The 26466-nt window shown below is 32.4% G+C and overlaps 1 protein-coding gene across 9 annotated transcripts in view; it reads left to right on the forward strand.

Annotated features, from left to right (window-relative positions):
* LOC119080184 (nuclear hormone receptor FTZ-F1) overlaps window positions 1-26466 on the forward strand; it is a 51018-nt gene that overhangs the window by 1712 nt on the left and 22840 nt on the right. For 7 of the 9 annotated variants that reach the window (XM_037188415.1, XM_037188414.1, XM_037188416.1 and 4 more), the window contains exons 2-3: window positions 19974-20165; window positions 21226-21366. In XM_037188415.1, coding sequence (XP_037044310.1) covers window positions 19974-20165; window positions 21226-21366 — 333 coding nt within the window. Of the gene's footprint in view, window positions 1-18328; window positions 20166-21225; window positions 21367-26466 lie in introns of those variants that run through there. The other 2 variants (XM_037188419.1, XM_037188422.1) reach the window with 2 other exon arrangements.

The following is a 26466-nucleotide window of genomic DNA, read 5'->3' on the forward strand; positions in this document are numbered from 1 at the left end:
TTTTCTTTCTGAGTTCGTTAAGGTATGAAACTTGGAGGTACAGTGGATTCATATAATTGGATGTTGAAATCTGTTTTCTGTTGATAGTTTTCAGGTTCACTTGATGATTGTAGAGGAATCTTCCATAATATTTTGTTGCAGTATTTATCAAGCTTTCAAGGAAGTAAAACCGAAATATTTTGCCCCTAAGATGAGCTCGAAGCTCAGTTCAGAATATGAACATTTCTTCATTATTTATTGTTGAAAATATTGAAAACAACTTTGGAAATAAAATGCAGTTTCCATAATGTAACTATACCATTATACGTACTCATCTCACTTTTCCTAGAACAACATTTGACCCACTGACCTACTTTGTATTCATAGTGCGAAAATTTGAAAATTTCTGCAGGGCGTCAGAACCTTTTTGATAGTTTTCATGGAAAATGCGAAAAAATCAAAATTAAAATGAATTTAGGTCAACAATTGTTATTGGTGACAGGCCAATCATACTTATCACTTTCAAACACAATGCCTACAACATTACATCTAACCTGCTGTAAATCTTGTAACTTTATCACATCACTGAGCAAAATGACAGTGTATTCTTACTGCAAGCTGATTTGGAAAGATTATTAATTATTTTGGTTCGCAATACGGAAAATATTTTCAAAATTTATATGCTTCCCGACCTAATATAGTTGTAGTACTTATCAGGAAAATGCGAATGTAATGATACGCATACAACAATTCCTATAGGCAATCCAACGATTTTGAAGAAAAGAGCACTTCAAAAGTCTCTGATTTATCAGTGATAACATTTTATGTTTGATAACGGTTATAATTTTAAATTCGCTGCTATCTCGGATTGTTATTTATAAAACATACTCCTTCAAAATGACTCTTTAAGCCCTTTCTGTAATCTGGATGTAAAATCATGTTCTTTCGATTAATTTTCGTGTGGATAATAACTATCGACAACGACGACGAGAATAAGCGTTGAGCTCTGGTTAGTGATTCTCACATATCGAATTGAATGATAAACATATTGAAGTGGAAACACTTCACAAAAATATGAAGTAACAGATTCACTGACATAATTGGTCATGTGACTACTCTATAAGTTCTACTCTTGACGACTAGTGAACATCAACTTTGGAGAATTACCTGCCATGGGTCCGAAATCTTACATGTGATCTCCTACCAATTTCACATACAAAATTGGAATACAACAAAACTTTCTTGAAAGAAATTTTGATATGCTTTTATTTGTTCTACCTCATTCAAATTTGTAACAGCTACATCTGGCGTCACAAGCAACAATTCTGTGATATAGTGACAAAAATAACTGATTCAATCCCGTCAATTGATTTAAATATTCTCATTTTCAATAGTAAACTCATACAGTCATATGAAATAAAGAAATGAATATGGTAGAAAGCGAGCGAACTAATAATAGTTGGGAAACTTTTCGTCAAACCAAGTTGATTATGTCAAAACGGGAGCGGAGCGAGGGAAGAAAAATTGAAATAACTGTGCTGGAGCGCTACAATGAATTTTTTCGTGTTTTTCTCTTAACTCAATAAAATCAGTAATATTAGTGTTCTCACCAAAACTCGTAGGGAGATTTTGATGAATGACTGTTCGCTTCAGAGCTATCCTTTCCATTTAAAGAGAACACAAAGTCTTATATAAAACCAGTAGTGATGAAAATGGAGATCAATTACATTTTATCTTAATAAGTGTTCTCTGCGGAATTCAAAATCATCAAGCTCTGCAGAAATCTGATGCAAAACAAACACATTTTTTCCAAAATGACTGTGTCTGATATAGTTCTCCCAAATTCTAAAGTGTTCTCGCAGCATTGCCACGATGCTATGTAAAATTTCGGACCCATGTTACCTGCATCTAAGGAAATTTCAGGTCAGGTCAGGCATATTTTTTCAAGAAACCTGATCTGAACCTGAACCTGAATTTCTGAAACCTGTCAGGCCTCGGGTCGACTTGATTACTGCATTTCAGGGTTCAAGCCAATTCAGGTCAGGGCAAAATTGATCAAATCAGGTTCCAGGTCAATCGGGTTTCAGGTATAATTCAGGTTGACCTGGCCTGTTCTGAGCCTCACCTGCACCTGTTAACATGTCCAATTTTGAGCGATGAAAAACAACTACAATTAAAACATTTCTCTTTCAATTATGTTTTAATCGGTTAACGTTCACTGGTTTTGCAGAACAATAAAAGCTCCATATATCACACCAATAGATCCATTTTCGCTTAATTCCATGATATAACCGATATTCATAACATTTTTTCTTTTTTCAACAATTTTTATCATGGCCTGCGTGCTATTAACTGCTACTGCCTTTTCTTTAGAGGTATCTTGCGAAAAAAGTCTTAAATCTAACAGAGAAAAATTATCACAAAAAAAATTAAAATCTTTGAGATAACGTTTCCCTTATTTACAAAGTTACAAAATGACAAACCCAAGTTCCTACCATACTCCATACTTCGTTAGAAGGTAAAAACCTTTACTTCGCATTATATTGAAATTATATTCAATTTGTCAAAAGAACAGCCAGTTCCTGAATCCGGGTAAAAATACTCAAGCAATGACAATATTCTCATAAACTTTTTTTTTATTTAATTATTTCCACGAAAAAATCATTCTTGCTTTGACGTCATAACATTGAAGAATATAATATGACTTGACTGCGAAAGTAATTTCTATTGAAAAATGCACCAGCTTCCATTGTAATGTATAAGTATATCCATTGCACAATTTAAATAATATTTTATTAAAACGCACTCTCTAAACCGACTGAACAGAGCCATTCAGGGACACTTTATGCTATTATCAAATACCCATATATTACCTACAACGCGACTCGCTATCACATACAATTCAACCGAATACCAGCCAAATACTTAAATATAGAATGAATTTCTAGTGCACTAGGTCTTGGCTAAAAACGAGAACTATGTCAATGTCGAATAGCAACGTAATATAATGTGCCTAGCAAAATCCAGACATGCACAAAAGCTGTGCTTAACAATAAATTATAATTTTTTTTCTCTTCACATTTTCAATATATAAAATGCATCTCCTCGTTTTCTGTGCATGGGTTGAACTGATAAACAGTGAAATGAGTGCTTGTCGCTGTTTTAATCATTCTTTTTTTTGCTACAATTTAAATCATTTGTAAAGTTTCCATCGCACACAGTAACATTACATTCATTTCGAGTTAATAAATTATTTTTCTGTGCTTAATTTTCACCGAAGATCTTAATTTATTCTTTTATAATGATCCCATAGCTGAAAGAAACTCATTAAAATTAAGTATTACTCAACAATCAGCTCCAAATGAAACTTATTAATTGTTGTATTCTGTAGAATTTATTCAAAATATATAAAAAAAAAATCAGTAAACAGATCTTGTAGACATTGACATACTAACATAGTGCCCATGACAGACTTTTCTAAATACAAAAAAAAATCATCGTACAACTGGCTATATTTAATGTACATAAAATGTATGAATTACGTAACCATCGACAACAACATCTAGCTATCGGTGTGTATCTTTGTTAATCCTTAATCTGTAGTCAATACTGTTCAAACGTGAAAATCCTATTATTTTCGTTAATTAGTAATTCCTATGAATTCATTCTATTGTGCAATTATTACCATTCGGTATTATATTTATACACATGGATGTTTATAATGGAATGAATGCGAAATGATACAACCTATTTTCGAGTATGAGATATGTGTGATTCAGGTAATCTGATTCACCATGAAATCAGAAAAAAACGAATATCATGAAATTTCCTTCCATCTTACAACTCTTTACTTGTTATTTAAGAAAGAAAAAAAAACCATTTTCTTACTACAATATGAACGCTTTTATAGCATACCTGTGTACATATATATAACCGATTTATATATATAGCGTCACGAGAAAATAGCCCACACTTATAGATTTCAAAGTATGTTAGTGGGCCAAGGACGACAATGTATAGTTTTTTTTTATATTCATTTCATTTCAACAAAATGTGTGTGCGATATGCCGTGATGATGACGTTCTATTTCATGCGCAATCTGATATAAATGATATTAGCTTAATATACGAAATTTATTTCATATTATTTGTGCAGAGCTATTTACATAAGATTCCATAGTGCATCACGTGTCGTATGAGTATATATCACAAATGCACCAAGTTCTAATCAACCAATTTGTCAATATCAAACAAAATGGAATGTATAACTGAAAGAATTTTTTTTTCAGATTAAATTCGAGAGCTCTTATTTTGAATGAGTTAAAGATATTATTGTTGAGTAACGAACAACGAATTGAGTCCGTAATAGATCAACAATATAACTATATGTATACGAGACATGCATAGCACAATTTTCATGTACTATACTACTTGTAAATCGCAAACTATATATATTCCGTTTCTAGCTCAAGTTCACCGAAGTCTTTTATGTATTCGTACATTTGGCGATTTATTTTTATGCGAAATAGGTCAAATGCATCATTGCACATATTGCTCTACATTTATGATTATGCACATGTTCGAAAATTCTTTATAATATATTGAATTAGAAAAACTGCACTTACTGCAGATTGTTATGATGATCAAAGGTGAATTTATTACTTCATTAAATCCGAATACATTATTTTGAATGGGCCAATAAATCGGGTATAATAGTAGTCAACATCACAGGATAGTAAAATATTGTTATTGCGGTTGAAATGGGAAAATAATTGAAGACATGTTCACAATAACATACTGGGGCTACGACTTCACATTTTTATGGAATAATTTGTTGTTGTTTTTGTGGCTCTGATCCGTTTCTAGCCAGTTTCTCGTTTACTTGAATGATTAAGTGAATTGATACTTCTTGCCCAGCCCATTTCATTTCAGTCCCATATTTCCCATCTCAGTTTCGCTAGAAAAAGGAAGAGCCTATCAGATGCTGCCAGAATTTTGCGTGCATTTTTTTTTAGATGGTAAGGCATGCGCTACCATGAACTCCTAATGTTTTAGACTAGTCTAAAAATATTTCACAGCGACATTCCTGTCTTGGAACTGAGTTGATAGTGACAAAAGCCGGTAACTAGCCTTCTTACAGGCCTGGACTGGTCATACTGTCACACATAATTCTGGCGATTCACAAATGGACTTTTAAGTGGATTTTGCATGAACATTTTCAAATTTCGTGCCTCTTACAAATTAGTTATATGAAGCCGGTAACCCCCAAAGGGTTACTTTGTTCAATCTTTCCCGATAGATTCTTATAAGAAATAAAATTTGTATGTCCAGCCTCAAGTCTTATTAGATTTTAAGCAAACATCAAATATTTGTTTCTGTCTGCTTATTGACTCAATAAATTAAAGAGAAAAAAAATCTTTAAAACCTGTCAAATGTCATGGCCCGTCATTGATTGTCGCTTCATATAGCTATGTGCAACATACAGCACTTTACATAAAGTTTCCATCACGACTTTTTAATATCAGTAGTGAAATTTTGAGCAAACATTCGGTGTTACGTTTCATTATCATCTTCTTTTTTGCTAACCACTTATCGATTTTATAATGTGCAAAAAAACGCGTTAATACATGAGAACGTCATCAAATCAGAAGAAATTGCCCGTCTATTTCGGATATTGAAATTTTATTGCAAAATGGTCCCATCAAACGTTTATTAGAAATAATTTCTGGTTTGAGTTCTCGAAGAACCCGAACTACATTTTCGAATGCAAAATTACATTTTGATCAAATAATCCAAGAATATGTTTCAGAATAAACATTTTCGTCTTGTAAACAATTGAATTCTTTACAGATGCAATGCGATGTAACCATTTTTCATATAAATTCTTTAGATTGTCATTACAGTTGTTTAAGTAAAACGTTTGATATTCCGCGTGTAAGAATATTTCTCAGAAATTTTCAGTTTTATTTAATTCACACATCAATTTGTTTACGTAATGGTAAACCAATTTTCTTCTACTCAGACGAATTGTAGAGGTCAGCGGGTTGCACGGAATCAGAAAACCTAGCATAACAGGGTGTAGTTTTGCAATACAAATTATCTTTGGATTTACAAAATCTTTAAATCTGCTACTTCATATAAATACATGACAGCTACTAGAGTTTGACATAATCTTTAACTTCAGTATTATTAACATTTTATTTCTAATGCTAATCAGGTCGTCAGAGCTTGTCTCATATTCTTGCAGTCGTTGTCGATTCTAGTCTGGCTGGATAGGGTTAATTTTAAAGTAAATTTTTTGTTCGCAATTTTCTTTTTAGGTGATACTACTGACTCAGTACTGTTGGTTATTGATTAAAAGCAAAAATACCTTGGAGAGTAGCTCCAGAAAGAAAAGTTTTGTGCGCTACGTTTAGCTTGCTTCACGGAAATTCTTCCCATTCGCTTAAATAGTGTTGTGGATCTCAATCGTAGGTTACAATCTCTAGACTTTTGAAAGATTTGGTCGAGTTCTACTGACTCGAATTTATTCACATTCCGGGCCGGGTTTTGAAAGTAACCGGTACATCTCTACAATATTTTCGAATTATAATTTAGACTTTGCTTTTTCGTGGGTTATCAAGATCTTTATGGAACTTTTGTTCTTTCGTTAACGATTATACGAGATTCTTTATTTTAACACGTCTCGTATTCGTGAAATTTCAAGTTAACTTTCACTTATCAAGGCAGAATAAATCGAATTGTTGTGCAAAGCAACACATAAAAACAAATCGAAAAATAAATGAAATCTTAGCTCTATTCTGCGTAAGGTTCGGGATTCAAAATGAAAAAAAAGTCGATTCGTTGACAGCTTACGTAAATGATGCATAAAAAGACCTGTTTCGACGTACACAGTTGAAAGGTAAGATAATTAAGGATAGCAACGTCATTACATTTGAGTCAAATGGAACGTCTAAAATTAGAATGGTATAATACACATCCGATTCGTGAATGACAATTCCCTTTTTTATTAAAACTAGGACTCAGTCTTCATGTGTCGTACGATTTTAATAACTGACACGAGTTTCTGATTGTGTTTAGCTCTCAGTAGAAATTAATTTCTCATAAATCGACCGAATGAGAAATAATTAGCTAATTATAAGGCTTAAGTAATAAGCAGCAAATGTATACCTAGCTATTATATTAACAGAGGGCATAGAAAATGAATTTTCATTGACATGGATGATATAATCTCAGTATATGTATATGTAATGCTCGATATAAACCAATCTGTTTATATATAGGTACACTGGTACACACACTCCAACTGAGTAATAATTCGCGAATAATTTAATAAAATGCAAATGAAATGGAAAATTATTGTGTATTGAAAACGTGTATATAAAAAAAAACGAAAAACTATTATTAATTGGTGTCACTGTCAGTAGGTTAGTGGGACATGGTACAAAAATGAAATATATGGCATAAATCGAATCGGTTTCACTCTCGTATAATTATTCAACATATTATGTAGATTTTATCCAATTGTACATACTCGCATTATACCTAAATGAAACTTAAAAAAAAAAAAATTCCAGTATAATTTTTGCAGTAATCGTGTTTCTTTTTGCACTTTCGCTTTCATTTTTATTTTAATTTTCGGTTTTCGGATGAAATAATAATCGTTGACCGTGTGTTGTATGTGTCTATATAATGTTATGTATATGAAAAATATAAAAATATTTTTAAATGTTTCTTACAGTCAGACATATAACACTAAAATATACCCACTGCTGGTTCTTATATAACTTTCAAAAAAAAGAGAATACCATGTACTTAAACTGGATGTGTGCAATATAATTGCCAAAGTTAAAAATGGAAACTCATTTTTATAGTTGTTAATTTGGAAAATAAATATTTGGTTATGAATGAATATAATAACACAAAGAGCTAATGAAACATTTATCGAATTGGTTATTAGTTTCGGGTATAAAATTGTGTGTGCATTGCTTATAATCAATTAAAAAAATTGAATTTTAATTTCGATTTCATTAATCTACCTATCTATCTTCATAGAATGCCAGTCAGAGTGTTCAGGTTTTTCGTTTTATTATAGTCTGGCGACGCGACGTTCTTACATTTCTCTTTTTATCCCTTAGACGTTATACAGTACACAAACTCATTGATATTCTATTTAAAGAAATAAAAAAACAATGAGCGTACATACAAAATTTAAATGTAAGGTACACAAACCAGACTTCCCTTTTCCCTTTTTCATTTCTTCTTCTTCTTTTTCCTTCCATCCATTCAAAACTGTGTACCTTTAACGTATCATGCATTGCACAACTGTATTAACAACATTTCAGACGGATTACTCTCGTTGCAAAATTATTATTTATTTCGTAATAACCACGAAAAAAAAACACTTACCATAAAAATCATCAACGCAAAAATTTGTGTGTATATATAGTTTTGAAGAACACGCACACACCAAAATGATTTTCATTTCGGCGTCGACAAATTTATACACACATCAAGCTAAAAAAGATCTTTATATTTCTTTTCGTTTTTTAAATGTTGGATCGAAATGACGAAAATTCTCTTCAATTTATTATTTATAGGGACACCAAAACGACTGGACAGAGTTTTACATTTTTGTTGGTACATTAATTATTCAGGTCTAACACACAGTTAATTGATGGAATGAAACACACACGAAAAAAAAGAGTTAAGAAATGACGAAAAAAACCAATTGGAAAAAAATAAGTTTTGTGTACACAACCCTGCATTTGAAAGATATTCATATACAAACCTATTACTATGTTTGTACAAACACAGAGAGCAGATATACGAATTTGTATAGTAGTTTTTTTATAATTCAGACGTTTTTTTTTAATTTTCTGTCCTTGGCACAGTTAGCGCCTCAATGCACGCAACACTCAATGCACACCTGTAACATTTATATTTTTATGTTTTGTTAGCAACAATTAATTTGATATACATATCTGCTGTGTGTATTTATATTTAGTTTATTTATCTGCCATGATGGAAACTGTATAGATTTGATAAACGAATTCGGTGCACTGATGGTGGTAATCTGTGCATTTGATTCACGATATATCACTGATGAGATACGGTTAAATGATTTGAAGAACAATTATATTTTTTTGAATTAAAAGCAACTAGGACCTGAGACAGACACTTGACTAATATCACCAGCAGTTTCTATTTGAAATTTTTTATGTCCTCGATATGGTAGCGGACAGGTTCTGTCGCATCTCACGCCTCATTATATGAAATCATACATTGAATGAAGTTCAAATCGACTTGGAGATCGACGCATAATTTTTTTGATCTATTGGTTCACCTGATGTTAAGACTGGGCAGAGAGGGATACCTTTCATTCCCTTGAGCCAATTTTTTTTAAAGGCCCTCACACGCTGATATGTATATCTAGTTCACAGAACTGTAGAACCGGTAAATGAGAGGAACGGAATTTGAATACTAGTCGACGAAGTCCTACTATTTTTGATAGTTTATCTCATAAATTGGATTATCTTTTAATCGTTAAATGTGCTGTTCTGTTGGAAACGGCAGGTGTATCACGCTGCATTTATTTGATCTGTTTCTTCTTTTGTTGAGTATATTTCAGAAAATCTAATACTTCATTTGTTTCAACATTTATTTCACTGTATAAAACCAGAGCAGAGACCCATCGCTTATTTTTGTCATTGTTGTCGATAACAGATGTCAAACTTGTACCCAAAACGTTTTCATTTGGTACAACTAGAATCACATGATGAACAAGACAATCATAAATAATCGAGTGTGGATAGTTACGGCTACGTCTGTACGTTATAAAGATTGGCCTGTGGTTTCAGAACGAATTTATAAATAATTTTATTTAATTTCAAATGCTTCAATAACAAAACAAGAAAAAAAATGAAATTAATTTACGGTCATCCAAATCGTTTTTTTTTTTATTTTATATTATTTATAGACTTGATAACATTGACCTCAAATCAAACTGCACTTGAGCTAATATGTATTTTTGACGTTAAGAAATACATTTACAACTCAGCATTAGTTTTCGTTCTAACGTTAAAATCGGATGATTGGTTGTAGATATTCTGTTTCAATTATAATTTAACATAATTCGAATAAAAGCCTTTACATTGAACAATCGATTTATTTCGAAAATTTTTCTCCTAATGGTTTTTATGTGAGTTTACCTTATTTAGACGTCGATTAATTATTACTCGTTGTGTTGTTTCAAAATAGAATACAAAACTTGCAAACAAACAAAATACAAAAATAGTCACGTGCTGACATATTTAGAGTCTCGTGGTGTGAAAAGCACATCAGGGTGCAATCATCACCATAGACTATTTTTTTGTAAACGAAAAAATAAATTTGAAATTTACATACATCCCGACAAGAAGAAAAAAATATCTTCGAACTTTCTCTCCGTTATTATCCCAAAATCTGAGTAAATATTTTCGAAAGACATAACGAAAATTATACGCTTTAAAAGTACACAATACCCTTTGACTTTTCATATTATTAACAATGAAAAAAACATAAATGTTTATATTGTCCCTCTGCAAGTCATTAAAGAATTTATCGTTTTATATTCGGTTGTTTGTTAGTTTATGCATTTTTTTTGTATTTATGTGCATCGTAGCCGAAAAATAGACGGACATTATCAGGACGAAGTAGGGAAAAAAATCTCTTTTATGGTGCAATAGGTGCAATAAAAAAACGGTTCTTATCCACATTGTTTACTGGGATCCTTCACCGAAACGTTTTTTTTTTACGATAATAGTTATCGGTCGTTTTCACATCTTAATGGGTACGACTGTTTCGTATTTTAATAATTTCAAAATTAGTTACAGTACTTTGCTGAAGCGTGTGGAGTAAAATATTGTTACAAGTCAAACCATGTGAATTGCTCAGACTTTATACAGTCAAGAGTCAAATTTTGAGAATGACATTTTTAGTGAATGGTTTGTGAGAATTTATTTGTTAGATAGAAGTCTGTACAACATGAGTTCTGAAAAGTCTTTGCACCAGTTTTCTTTCTTCTTTTCGAATTGATGCGGATGAAAAAAGGTTTACCGACCGGTTTCAATCTTGTGTAGACAACATTATTGATTGCCCACCCTGCGAAGCAAAGCCCAAAATTTGCGGAAGAAATGCACAAAGAAAAGTTTGGAAATCGAATGAAGTGTTAGGAATTCATTCGCAAATAATACTAGACTTTGGGTGGAACCAAGAACATTAACTTAATGTTACCGGAACGAGACTTCGTTTATATCGTTCTTAGCGTTAAATCGTTCTTTTTAATTCACAGATGTTTCTGATTTTTCAAAGAACAACATTTCAAAACATTTTCGCTTAACCTACCACATCCAAAAAATGTTGTCATTCTCGCAAAGTTACATAAAAATTGAACGAATTTTATAATTCGTTTATCCGCGAATCTTGTCTGCGCGTGTTTTTTTTTCTCTCTCTTCTTTCTTTTGCAGACATATCGTCAGTTTCTTTGTGATTCTTGTGAATCACAACAGACTTTTACCAACTCTTTTTGTACTTACACGAAAAAGGGTAATGTTAAGTCATACATAAAATATTACTTGTACAATGTACAGTACAAGCGACATATGGTATTCTTGATTCATTTGTTTATTACGTTTCGCATGTCTGGTTATTTATATCATGTAAAATTTGCATAAATATTTTTTTTTATAAAGTTTGCATTCAACGAGGGGAAGAGTGTGAATGTTACTCATTATCATTGCGAAATTATTTTTGGGATTAAGAATTTTGTATTTGGTACCTGCTTACATTTTGCAAAAATGTTTGGATGGACTCTCTTCAAATAGTCATGCTCTGTAAACTTTTCAGTACCGGTTACCGGTTAAGTTAACTTTCCTTTTTAAAAAAAACCTAATTATTGCAGAAGAACAAAGAACATTTTTCATGTCGTTGAGAATATGAATTGAGAAAATACTTTTGTATCAAGCAGATGTATCTAGCGACTTTTGTGAACTAGCTAGTTTCGAGTTTAAAACTCAGCAAAAAATTCTTGAAATTAAAAACGAAAAATTTATAAACAAAATTTTAAGCTGCTTGTTCGAAGTCTCACGCCTGGTCTTACGAATCGTAAAAAGGTTAAAATACACAACCAAAGTTTTCTGTTTAATCATACGGAATTGGTTGGCATGAACCTGATTTTTTAAATTGAAAAAGTTAATTAAAAACGACAGCTAATTAAAAGAAATGGAAAGTATTGGTCAACGCCAAAAAAATATGTAGTCCGAATATGATTTACGTGTTTAAGCGAAATGTTTCATACCTATGCTCTTTGGGGTTCTCCTGTTCGAAGCAGATAAAACCACGCGGCACCATTCTCATTGAAAGTATTTATTGAGCTTCAGAAAGGTTCATTAATTGAGTGAATGAAACAGCTGTGATATAATACTATGCACTATTGAAAAAATTGGAAATTATACACGAAGTTACTACTAATTAAATTAAAACGTTTCACAGAAGCTAAGCCAGTTCACCAGTTCTGATATCGAATCTATTACTTCGCTTGAACTAACTAGTTTCAAAAGACTGATATGAAATCTTTTACTTCAACTGTTTAAACATCCATTTTACCATGTATGACTGTAATAGCAAGAGTTGATCGCTTATTTTTATTTCCGCTGTCGATAACATATGACATTGCCATTCGTAAATGATCGCAAGATGCACTGTTTGTGTTTTCCAAAGCAATGATTTTGTAAATCCATCTTATATCTCCAACCAAAATATTTCTGGTATTCTTTGGGGCATAACAAGGTATATGTTTGCGAAAGTTTGTTACATAGTCTAGATGCCTTGTTTCACTCGTTTATTGAGTTGCTTGTCGACAAAAAAAACTGTTAGAATAAAGATTTTAGACTATGGAACGAATTTCCGGCAAGCATGTACCGCCTTATTATGTACGCCAAAAATTCTGAAACAATTGAAAAGTTCCGAATAAAAATCTCTGAATTTTTTCGTAACTTTTCCGAATTTTCGGAACTTTTCAGAATTAAAATTCTCTAAAATTAGCCCTGAATGCATATGTTGGTGTAAGTTGAAGCGTTTTAAAAGAAACCGACCAAATTAGATGTGCAAGTCGCAACCAGTAAAAAACGATCTTTTCAAAAACAAATATTGACAATAAATAAAAATCATCAACTCTATTACGTCCCAAAGTCCCCAAGATGCAACTAGCGTTTCTCCGTTGAATTGCAATAGAAACCTTTTGCAATAGGTAATCCATGTAGCGTGGTTGGCCAGAAGCTTTTCGCATTAATGAACCCAATTTCTTAATAAATGTACTTGTTGCGGGACCCATGCAACCTAGTGATTCAAAAGCAATGGGTTAGATCTGAAAGAAATCGTGCTTCCGATTCCGATCCTATAAATCACATGACATCTTATTGTGAAAATTGTGTGTCTCATCTGTACCGTCATACCTTGATCTTTAAAAACTGATTCGCTCAACGATATTACCAAATAATTTTTTTTTTGAGCTAAACATTTCAATCGAGCGGCATAATTCATTATAGCCATTATACGCGCTTCCCTTTCCAAAGCCGAAACATTTTCTATATATGAAAAGTCAGGTATATTGAAATGTTAAAATCATTTCGTCCATATATTCAAACATTTCCATCAATTTTTGAAAAAAAAGGCAAAGAAGAAAAAAATTTACACAGAAAAAATGTAATATCATCGAACTATATGTATATCTGGTCTTTTTCCACATTTTTGTGATTGTGTAAGTGCTTTTCTGTATGGCAGACAATATTTTTTTTTCTTCTCTGTATATTTCAATGTGTTCAAATATTACAACATGGTTATAGTCATGCGCGTAAACAAGATTTTCTGATATCCCAATCGGCTCTCCGAACAAGAAAAATGTTATTTTACGATTTGTGAGAAAGGGGCCGTTCATAAATTACGTAACGCAAAAATTGATAATTTTCAGACCCCCCCCCCCGGGTCTGTAACGCTAAAATGTATGGAACCTTAAAAAAAATGTATGGACCGTAACGCCAGGTCAACACCCCCCCCCCCGGGTATTTGCGTTACGTAATTTATGAACGGCCCCAAAGGTGATGCGGCGGAGCCGGGGGGACTTCGTCGTGACCCACTAACCTACTAAAAAGTCTCTGAGCAGAGACTATCTATAATCAAGTGAGCTGGGAATTGATGTAAACAAACACTGTGTTATAAATAAATAACTACACAAAAGTACGCTTTTGATGTAGGTACACGCAGAGTGAAGTGTTGCGAATGTAGGTACGTACATTCATTATATTGTGTACGCATTATTATTATTTCGAATGGACAAATATATCACAGAATATACGGATTATACAACTTTAAATAATTAATTTTTGGGTTTTTATCATTGCGATGAATGCGAACGCAATATGAAGCGACGAATGGGAAAGAAACGAAAGACAGAAAAACAACCTAATTGACTTACCCGCTTACCCAACATTACAACTTAAATGTCCATTAATATCATCCGCCAATTATGCTTACTGCATTTACCCTGCAACAATTTTCATGTTTATTATTCGACTTATATACAAAAACCACAATGAAACAACATAAAAGGTTTTCATTTTCGGTGTGTCGTAATTGTTGTAAAACAGCATACAGCTTAGGCTCGCGCAACTTGCACTTTCGTTTTTATTTTTATTTTTGTTTGTTGTGATAAAAACGAGAGAGAAAAAAATAAATAAATAAACTTGAAAACTGACGCTTGGCAAATTATTTTTTTATTTTATTTTGTTTTCGGTTGGTCTTTTGTTTTATCTTCTAGAAAATTAGCTTACGTTAAATGTGTAAATTTATGAAGAAAATTTGTTTATTTAGGCGGAAGGTAAATGTAGAAATTTCTTGTTAGCGAAATCAGAAGGGCATTGTTAAAAGTTATAACACCAAAAAAACACAAACAAAACGAATAGGAAATAATGAAGAAAATTAAATATTTATTCCTAACTGAAAACAATTCATGAAAATGGTTGGGACACTATTTTTGTAAGCTAACAAAGTAATTTTGGAACCACTCATTTACTCATGCAACACTTTTGTGAACATGAAAAGCACATTGGTGACGTAATCATTTATACATTTAGCTATGACCATAGATGGATATGGACAGAACAGTTGTACAGAGAATTTCAATTCTCAAAAATAAATCCTATGGAGTTTCCATTTTCATGGATTTAAAAATCGCGTATCTTCCACAGAAACTGCGGAACTTCTTATGACCAAAATTTCAACATTTCGCTGAATTTCATTTTTTTTAGGCGATCGGTGAAATTGTAATTCGGATATTAATTTCAATTTGTTTCACTTAATATTTAAAGGTGGGCATTTTAAAGAGCTACTTAAAAAAAGTAATTTTCAATTAAAGTAATTCGTTCAAGATGTGAACACACATCATTCTTCCGCTTAATGGCAGGGAACTCATAATTTGTTGGATACACGAATACACGGCAATTGCGAAATGCATATATTACACAGATCATTACGTTTAAAGAAAAAAATGGGACTGGGTCCCATACTGAGTGTCCTATAATAATTTACTGGCAAATTTGCATCTGCGAAATTGCAGTTTTTGTTTTAGTTAACAAAGTGATTCATTTTTGATTGAAGAGGAAACAATAAAGTTGGTAGTGAATAACACGGATGCCCTTTGTTTTATTACATTATTTCAGTCTGTATTAAATGAACGATGCCATTATGTTTCGTCCATGCTTCTATTTCACTCTGGATATTGATTTTCGTCTTTGTTTCCATAACAGACTGGCAATTAATTTTATTAAAATGTAAAGTAGACAATGTTGACTTGGCGCCTATTCGAACATATTCCCCAAAATATTTAGTGGAACGAGAATCGTTTATGTAGCGATCATTGAATTAATTTCAAGCTCAATTTTAATCTTATTGAAACAAATCTACTTAGCAATATGAATAGCTCTCGTATATGCACAATTTCGCCTTTTCGATGAGTATTTCCGACAAAAGAAAAAGTGACTTATTACAACTCAAAGATAACCATTTCTATAATTTTATTTAAACAGACGTCATCCAGTCCAGACGGTCAAGCCTATGAGCGCGTAACGAAATCATCAGTTTAACCTTATAGGAACGACTATAGATAGCGATGACAAGAGAAAACGATGAGGTCTGGCTTGTGTTGTCTTATAGAGTGGAATGTTTGATCAAATATATTGAAGTAATAGATTTTGAATTAAAACGCTGTGAGATACTTACCTCAAATGAAGGGATTTTCTGATTTTATTACGACACACTTCTCGTTTCTAAAAGGTTACCCGAAGAACGGAACCATGTGTAGCAGAAACGAAATAATCTGATAACTGAATCACACTTCATACTACTTGTGAACTCTATCAATCGTGACGTATAAATTTGAAAACACCTTTACAAAGGCATTGTAGATTGTGGCGTCAAGGGGGTGTGTCTTTTTGCCTAGTAACCAAAACGTTTTGCTGACGACATGTTATTAGCAAACAATTTATTTTCTTGTTGGTTCATGTGTTCCTTAAACTATTTTTCGGTGTTTGATACATTAGAATCTTTAACTTCTTTAGATACATTTTGCCATGTAAGACAACAGAAGCAAGAGAGCTAAATGTTTTTGTCACTAACAGGTGACAATTCGTTTCTAAGACAGTGTAAAAGCAGCATAGTTTACAGATTACGCAAATGAAATTGTATATTAAAGCGGCGACAGGTCGATTAGAAGCACCCCAGAAAACTTTACAATAGTTTTGTAGGCTACATTCTATTCAAAGCCAACCCTTATTGGCAGATTACTTTAGTAAAGGGTGAAAAAACTCATCTCCTTCCTAATCCACGTAACTGTCTGCTATGGCGTGAACTTCGTTTAACAGGAATATTTCTCTGCCTGACTGAATAACCCAGATCTTGACCAGCATCAATAAATGTAACGAATTTCTACACGAAATTTCGTAAATTTTTTGAATGTCACAACACTCGTGTGTATATAAATGCATAATGTACTGCACCCAGCCCACATAATATATAAACGTTTAACAGACATGCCATAAAGTTCTGATTCCATCTGTTAACAAAATTCCTCTGGATGGAAATACAAAATTGAAACCAATTCCCCAAGAACTTTTTTTGTTTGTTTGTCGTAATTATTCTGTTTCACTTTTCAGCGCTTTTGTATGGGTTATGAATGTTGTGTATATTGTGCGACATGCGCAACAATTTTTGTGCTAACACAATAATATGACACAATCTAAAAATGTTTGTGCTAGCTGGTTGTGTTAGATTTACGCGCAATACAACATTACAGATACCAAAGCATCTCAACCTCCTCAATTCGAATAAAATACACTGAAAGCGTGTTTCCATTATAGATATATGTATATACGTTCTATGCTAACATAGACCTGAATCGCCAAAAGTAGGTCGCCGCCACACTTTCACTTATTACATGAGTTAACAACAAAATTCGAAAATTCATTTTCCATTGTATATATTCCACTCCACACATCATTGTGTAGCTCGCTGCTGTTGTTTAAGATATATATATAAAATTTTATTTTTATTTTTTGTAATTATATTACACTCATGTATTTGTTTGGTTGGAGCAATGTTAAATGTTACTTCATAATTTATTTATTTTATTTTTTTTTTCGTCATATGAAACCGATATTAAGTTTATCGTTTTCAGTTTTGAGCATATATATATATATATACGTACGACACTGTGGGCCGAGTTGGATATACAATATACAAATATATGCAATCCGAAGCTATGTAATGTTGTGTAGGTTTCGGTTTTTCTTGTTAGTATAATATGGATCGCATGAAATTGAAAGCTATTTTCGTTGCGGATGTGTTGGTATTTTACTTCCATTTTCTTGTTCCTGCCTCAACACAAAATTCATTATTGGTTCGGTTGAACAGACAGAGCTTTTAAAAAATTTTCGTGTTTTTCTTTTACTTGTTCTCGTCTTCTGTGTATGGGTGTGCGATGTGTGTGATGTGCGCACTATGACTACATTTCAATTTCAATACACATATAGAGAAAACGTTTTCATTTGTGAGAATATATATTTTCCATAATATACTCATTCGAAATATTTTATATTAATACCCATACAACAAATGGGTATATCTCTCGCTACTAGTTCGTGTGTAGCACAGGGAAAAAACTCGCTTTCTGCTTGTTTTGGTTTTTCGTGTATATGCGAGTATAGTATTTTGTGTCATAATGTGCGCCCTCAAAGCCAACAATATTTGAATTTCGTTAAATTTAGTCAATCATTGCCCGTGATAGCCGTAAGGTGTGTTCATACTGCGACCGTGTTTCATACGGTTGTTTTATGTTGTAAATATTGAAATCTTAAAGGCGAATTCGAAAATATTTATCCAAAACTTACTGAAAGGATTACCGCTGTGTGTACGACATCGCATCGTTTTGGATATAACTGAACAATTTAATTTTTGTTGAAAATTTCCTGCACTTTTTCTTTTTTGGAATGGAAAGGATTAATAATTGTGATTGAAAAGAAAATATTGTTTGTGATAAAATATTTGAAACTTGGTGCTTTTTATTATTTAAAACAAAATCAAAAAATTCGTAAAAAAAAAAAATTAGAAACAAGAGAAACAAACAAACTGAAACTTTGTGAACGAACAGAAGGATGTGTTTTGTTTGAAAATATTCTAAAAAAAAAACAATCTTTCCATTTCGTAAAAGTAACATTCAACACTTTATTGGACCGAACACTTTTAGTATGTTTCATTGAAACATACAAAATGTTACGAACGATATGGGTTTATTGGACATTACTAGCAAGTGGACTAAAGCTCATCAAACCAACAATACAATCCAATGTTAAGAACTTTTACACCAAGAACTGATAGAAAAGAAAAACATTTCTGTTCTTATGTGACTACAAATTGATACAATTTTGATGAACTTTTCGTTTTGATTTGATTTAATTTTTTTAAATTTTTTTTTTGGAAGAATTATTTGGTTTTCTTCTCCAACAAAACTCTTTATTTACGGGTTACGACGGTACGATGTTATTTAAAGTTTTCTAAACCGAAAAAATTAATTTTGTTACATCACTTGGCATAAAACTGTTACCAATACCTAAAGCCCCATAATATCTACAATTGGAAAACAAAAAATTATTACTTTTTTTGAAACGAAATGCATGTGTTAATAAAATAAAGTGTTACATGATCGCCCATTTATAACGTTCATTACTTAAAATATTTGTTTAAGTGAATATAGTTTGCTCAGACTTGGCAAATACACACAATTTTTACCGCAAGTTACCACAACCACAAAAGGATTATCAGTGAATAAATTTAAATAAACCGCAATCTCAATATTGTACAGTGTTGTTTAGTTTATATCCTCACACACAAGAAAGAAAGTTAAAAAAAGAAAGAAAAACAAACAAAAAACCCAATCCGTCCCTTTTTATCAAACAATATCAAAAAAAATAACGAAAAAGAAAAAGAATTTTGATTTCTATTTCAAACTGAAACTTATGACAAATTAATTGATTGTGCAACATAGAAATTAAGAAATGTTATTAGACATGGAGCAACAATCTTCGGCAGCGTTCATGTCGTTCAATCCATTTTCGATGAACCTAAATGAATCTGTCAGTCCGCCGCCGCATGGCGGCAATCAGGGCAGTAACAACAATGCCACTGTAAATGCAATGCAACTTCCCCAATATACGTATCCCGGTAGCAATACCATTATCCATTTGAATTTAAATAACAACAATAACAATAATAATAATCCCGGATCGGGACAGCAATCGGGTCAGACCCAAAGCGCTAATCAACATCAACAGCAAACGCAACAACAACAGCAACAGCATAATAACTATTCCATATACAATTTTGATTCACAGTATATGTTTCCAACAGGATATTCGGATAATCCGACGAACATGAATTCGGGACAACAAGGATACATACCGTTGTTACCGCCGGTTGGTACTGTTATCAATCCATGTGATCAAACTGATTTAAAAGATTGTATCGAAGAATTGTGTCCCGTTTGCGGTGATAAGGTATCCGGATACCATTACGGCTTGTTGACGTGCGAATCGTGTAAAGGTATGTACAGAATGTTCTATTTAGGTTAAGTATTTTAGTTATGTATGTTCCTTTCATGCCGGTTCGTTGAATGTTACAGTTTAATTAATTTGAATATTCCTTCGTGACAAAGAGGCGTATTTCGTTTGTAACTTTGTTACCATTGAACCAATACCTTAATGATAGATTTATAAAAGTCCAAATTATTTTAAAATAAAATTTATTTCTGGTCGCTTGGAAGCGAGTCTAACAAAGTTAAACAAACACGATATATGACCCTTTGTCGAGAACAACTAAATGGCCTAGTAACAAGCCGGGCTTTTCCCTTAAACTTGAAGATTAAATTGTCATTTAGAATAGTGAACGATACAGCTTATCACAGTCGTTCGGCATCAATAGAAATCGATAACGTTACACCATCTTATTTGAATAGTTCCCCGCGTGATACCTCGGTATGTGTTTGATGTAACAATTAGATCGTTTCAATAATTGTTCTACCGAATACTTTTCTTAAATATTGACTGGCGCTTCGCCCGGATCACTATTGCTACAAAATTCCATCTCTTCTGCAAGTTTCTGTCTCTATTCGTTGAGATGCCATTTAGTACGAAAAAAATTAGTTAGGACAACAGTAACTGAGACCGTGACAAAAGTGCTATTATTGGAGTTGATCTAGTTGATAAAGAATCTGGGGACAAATTTGTGTTCGGAGAGCGATGGTCATTTTTACCGTGGAACCACAGAACTTTTTGTTTAAACGATGTGATCTTGACACAATTTAACTTGTCCATACGTTGCGTGCGGTCCTGTTATAAGTTATAGTAACATGTCTCTTAAGATTCATGTGTTTGCAATTATTTTAGTATCGTATCTAACAGAGACAGTCTGGCTTTACGATGCAAACTTGCTGTTGTATAGACTCATATTTACCATACTTCTAAGAGATGGGATTTTACATTTATAGCGATTTATCATTCCGGATGGAGTACACAGACTTAGAGCAACATTAAAAACCATATAGCCGCCATTAAAATGCTAATAAAATCTGCCGTATTATTAAGATGGATATTTTACTTTGCAGGATTTTTCAAACGAACTGTTCAAAATAAGAAAGTATATACGTGCGTGGCCGAACGTCAATGTCACATTGACAAAACCCAACGGAAAAGATGTCCGTACTGTCGTTTCCAAAAATGTTTAGAAGTTGGAATGAAGCTAGAAGGTGAGTACCACATTTTCCATTTTATATTACGTCTCATTGCGTCGATCGAAAATTGGTCGAATTCATTATGTATTGTGAAAGACATTCAAATTTGCATCAAAATCATATATTCTCTCATTTGACCCTTTTATTCAAATTGACAAATTCTGTTTTCCTTGAAGAATGTTTGGTTATTTAATAAATTTCGTGTTCTTCTTGTTACATGAAAATGAAATCAATAAACCGACCGAAATTACATTATGACGTATTAAACTGAGCACATAAAAAAGAAACGAAATCTTGTGTCTCTTTTTGATATTGTTTCTGGTAGCTAGAAACAGCGCGATATCTCTCTAGTCTATTATATATAACACAAAAATGTATTGTATACATGGTGTGTGTCTTTATATTGTGTTATTTTTTTGTTGTTGTTCGTTTTCGTTATTAAATTAGGTCAATGCCAACGAAACATTAATACTTAATCAGAAAAGAATTGAATTGTACTCTTGTACATACACACACGTGGTTCGGTTAATTTAATTTAACATTGTTATTCACACATTGTTGATTGATAACGTGGAATGGTTTCTTTTCATAGAAAAAAAATCTTTTTTTTTATCTCATCTCATACGAGTAGATCACTCGATTAGTGGATGGTTGTTCCTCAGATAAATGGAAACGGAAAGATTCTTGTAAGAAACAATTTGTACAGATTTTTCGGTCTATTTTTCGTTGCCAACCTTTTGAGCGCAACCAGCAATTAATTTCGATTCGTAATTTGATTTGCCACAAAAATTCGAATTTCGTTAAATGAAATGATTTTCACACCATTGACCAAATTTAAATAATTAGAAAACGAAACACTTGCTGGGCATGCTGTGAAGGTTGAGTACAATTAATAAGATACACCAGAAAAATGGTAACCTGGAAACAACGTCTCAAATATGAACGAATATCGTTTCTATGTTTCTATTTTAAAAACATCCCGCATTAGTATATCGATGTCATTCATAATATTAATGACTTTCGCTCTTACTTATCGAACAAAAAATCTGTCTAGTTTTTATGACTAGATCTCTGTTTCCATGCAATGATTATAATAGAAAATAGAATGAGTTTTCAGACCAACATCTCTAGAACCCCACAATTAGGTTAGACATTCTTTTTTGCAAGGGTAATGACAAAATGTCTCGTCAACTAGCCATCACATCAATGAGATTACGCAGGGTTTTTTCTTTGCGGATAATACATCGGAATGCTTTTTTTTTGGCTGACTAATGCCACACTTAATATCATATAACTGACGAAATACCCCAATTCGTTCATTCCATTTAGCCATAAGTTTCTCTTTCATGTTTTCTTTTTCGTAGTAAATAAACATAACGGTGTTAAGTTCTTGACGCTACTCTACAACCGAATTTATTTTTATAAAATCTGTTTCTCTCTTCTCTCCTTCTTCATTTCTTTTAAATGTAACACCCAGCACATTCATCTGCTTCAATAAAATTTAAATATAAGAAAACATGTGCATTTAACATTTGCAATACAATTTGTGTGTCGGAAACAAAAAAAATAAATTTCATTGCGATGATATCCTTCACCAGAAGAGATGAAAGTTATAAACTGTAATTTATGGCGGTCTGGCGTGTCATTCTTTGCGTATAGTATTGATTTCGGATTTAAAAAAAAATGAAAATAAAATCAAATCAACAAAAAGTACAATACGATGTTAAAACAGTGTTTATTATAGTCGGTTATTACATCAAAAACCGCAATATTCAATCTCTCAAGTATAAATGTTTGATTATGTTTAATGCATCTGACACAAATATGACAACAAAAGGATCTGAGACGTGTCTTTTGTGGTGTGTTTATGAGCGATAATTTATGGGAAACAAAACGGAAAGCAATTTTCAGTTTGCTAACGCTTCAAAGGGTTTGAGAATTGAACCATTAAAAGTTTTATGATGTATTGGGAAAGAATTGCACAAAACATCCGTAGCCCGGACGGTTATTTGATGCCGACTTCATTATTTGTAATTTATGTTGAGCTCTTTCATTTTTGATACCATGATCCCTAGAAAAAGACTCAAAAAAAGACTAAAAATTGATTTTTTTTCATACAAACAATTTTTGGGTTTCGAAAACGAGCTGCCTTTTTAAGTCCATGCTGCTATATATGTTGAATGTATAAATAAGTTAAAAATAAGAACAGTGATGTCTTTTAGTAATACTTTTGAAGTCCTCCTTCATAAAAACATTTCACTTTCGGACAAAAAATTGTACTCTCCAGAGGCTCGTACAACCGTTATCCTATAATGTCTTCGAAAAACCATCAGCTTCGATGCAAAGTGTGTTTTCAAACTGCATTTTCCAATCGAACTAATTGGGCTACCATATGTTAGAGAACTGACTTCAGGCCTGACCGCCTGACATCAAAAACTTCAGAATGTCTTTGCGACTCTGAAACACTTCTACTATCTTCATACCTACCAAAAAAAATGATGATTAAACATATGAACTTCCAGAGTTTAAACAAGCTGCATACAATACTGTGGAATAGTCTTGGAATCAAACACCATTTTCATGGTATGATTTGAGGAATTTCATTTACCTTCACCATTTAAAATAACTCGTTTTATTTGCAACGTCATTGATGTCATTCAATTTTCATGAAAAATGGAAAAAAAAATCAATTCACTCCCAATAAGGAAAGTTGTCGTCATATCGGTTACCATCATCTCGATGAAATAATTAGTCAATATGTGTTAAACTTGATTGCGCTATAAAACACTCATACAATATGTCCACATTGCATACCCGAAAAAAAGTTCATGCAAAACTTTTCAATGAATAAATTATAGCGAAAAAGTATAGCAAGTAGCGAAAACCACTTGATACATTGTTCGATAATACATCGTACTACAGTCGTTACATCTCAAATACCATCACCCATCAAAAACGACTTCGTGTTAAATATTCTAACATCATTGTTTCACGTCTCACCTTTTATATTAACTAGAAATGCAATCAAATGTAAATAACATTCAAATCGTTCTGATTTCAATAATACAAAAAAAATAATAGAGAATTCTGTGTACAAAGTGGCGCTCTCTGTATGTACAATCGCCTACCTACAAACGTACATATGTACATAATATTCTTTATGAAATTATTTCTTATTATAAATAAATACACTTTTGTTCGTATTCGTTTATTTTACGTAATAATAATATAACCAGCGCTAAAAAATAAAAATAACTCGTTTTAACGTTCCTCCAAATTGATGTTATTCGTGTCTTGTTCCTTCCTATGTTCCGGATGGTGCCGTCTCCTTCAATGACCTACTTGCGTATACGGTTAATCAATGCAATGCTTTGCTTATAAAATATTTCAGTACAGTAAAAAAAATTTACTCTTTCAACTCTTTGACTCACATTTGAACGAACAAAAAAAAAATCAAATAAAATCATGCTCCATACACACACACACAACGACACATACCGACATATCTCAATGGTTGTGTAAATTTTTTTGTATGTTACATTTTGATCTATACACAGTGTGTAATGGATTGGTCAGATGTGGAAATTTCTATGTGTTTGCAATACAAATGCAGTTAAGTCACACTTTGCATCGACAGAATTCATTCTAAAGTTACATTTTCATAGAGCTTTTCGAAATAATATGGAAAAGTTTTATCAATTAAAGTTTTGTAGAACTGAATGTTCTATTTCGCAATGGAATGTTTTTCGATGATGGAATGGTGAATATGAAACAAGGAGATGTCACGGGCTACAATTCGCTCAATTTCGACCACTTTTATAGTAGATTACGTCCGTGGGTTCAAATTTGTATTTTGACGAATTGGGACGTCATAGCTTGACCCGAAGGGAAGGACGGCATTCCCACTCGTCAAAATAAAAATTTGAATCCACGTATACGTACTGTGCTTTACGTGAACAGGCAATGTAAATGCATATTTCATACCCCTTCGGGTTAAGCCATAACGTCCCCACTCGACAAAATTTGGAACCTCGGACGAAATGTACAATTAATTGTTCGATTTTTGCATTCCGATTATCGCCATGTATCACTATATCTTAAGATCATTTTGTGGAGAATGTTTAATGTTTATTGCTTTTTTCCAGAAACGAAATCAATTGATTGATGTAGCATAATTAATTGAATTTGATCGCTTTGCCAAATGCTACACCACACAGTGTATCTAAGAAAAATTAACTTGACAAAACAAAATTAGATAAATTCGAAAACGATTTGAACGTTTCGTAGTGGCCTCGCCGTGATCGAATTTATTCGTTGGAAAATCGAATCCTTAGTGAAAAACGATTTTTTTCCCTTCAAATGTTCGAATGTTCCAATTTAAATTGATGTCAAACTCGTTTGTATATTTTACATCCAAAAGTTGTATCCACCTATAAAATGCTAAAATACGCTTCACCTTATAATGAGACAATGTGTAATATTCACACATTCAAGCTAATACGTTCAGCAAACATATCATTCACTTAATACTGCATAATGATATTCTGAAACTTTTATTTCGGTATACCAAAAATGAAAGTGAAATTTTTTGTTTTCTGCCACAACCAATACTGGTATACCTACATTAAAAGCCACCATATACAATGTATGTACAATGAATGACAGACGACCGCAGTGATACAATATTTTGGCTAGTTTTTGATTGTCTTTTAATTTTTTTTGAACATATATGGTGATTCCTATTGTGTAAGCAATGTAATGATTGAAATAAGGTGATGTGATAATCGAAATCGAAATTATTTACATTATGAATATCGAACTGGTTTTCTTTTTCGTTGTGTGGTGCAGGTTGTTCAAGTAAATCAAGGACTTGATTTACTCTTAATTTGATGTAAATTTTAGTCTTAAATTGGGTAAACTTTTTATATGTCTATAGGTTCATGAGGTGTTAGGTGAGCATTTACCTATGAGTTTGAAATTCGAAGATTATAGTGAAAGGATAAAATATCGAGTTCAATAGATCGGTGACCAGGGCGAAGTCAAAGATTCAGTTTTTCAAATCGGGAGTGCCAAGATGTACAAAGTATCAGAAGGTGAGAACTAATCTTCGATGGC

Source organism: Bradysia coprophila, unplaced genomic scaffold, assembly GCF_014529535.1.
Source record: "Bradysia coprophila strain Holo2 unplaced genomic scaffold, BU_Bcop_v1 contig_350, whole genome shotgun sequence".
In the NCBI taxonomy this organism is placed as follows: domain Eukaryota; kingdom Metazoa; phylum Arthropoda; class Insecta; order Diptera; family Sciaridae; genus Bradysia; species Bradysia coprophila.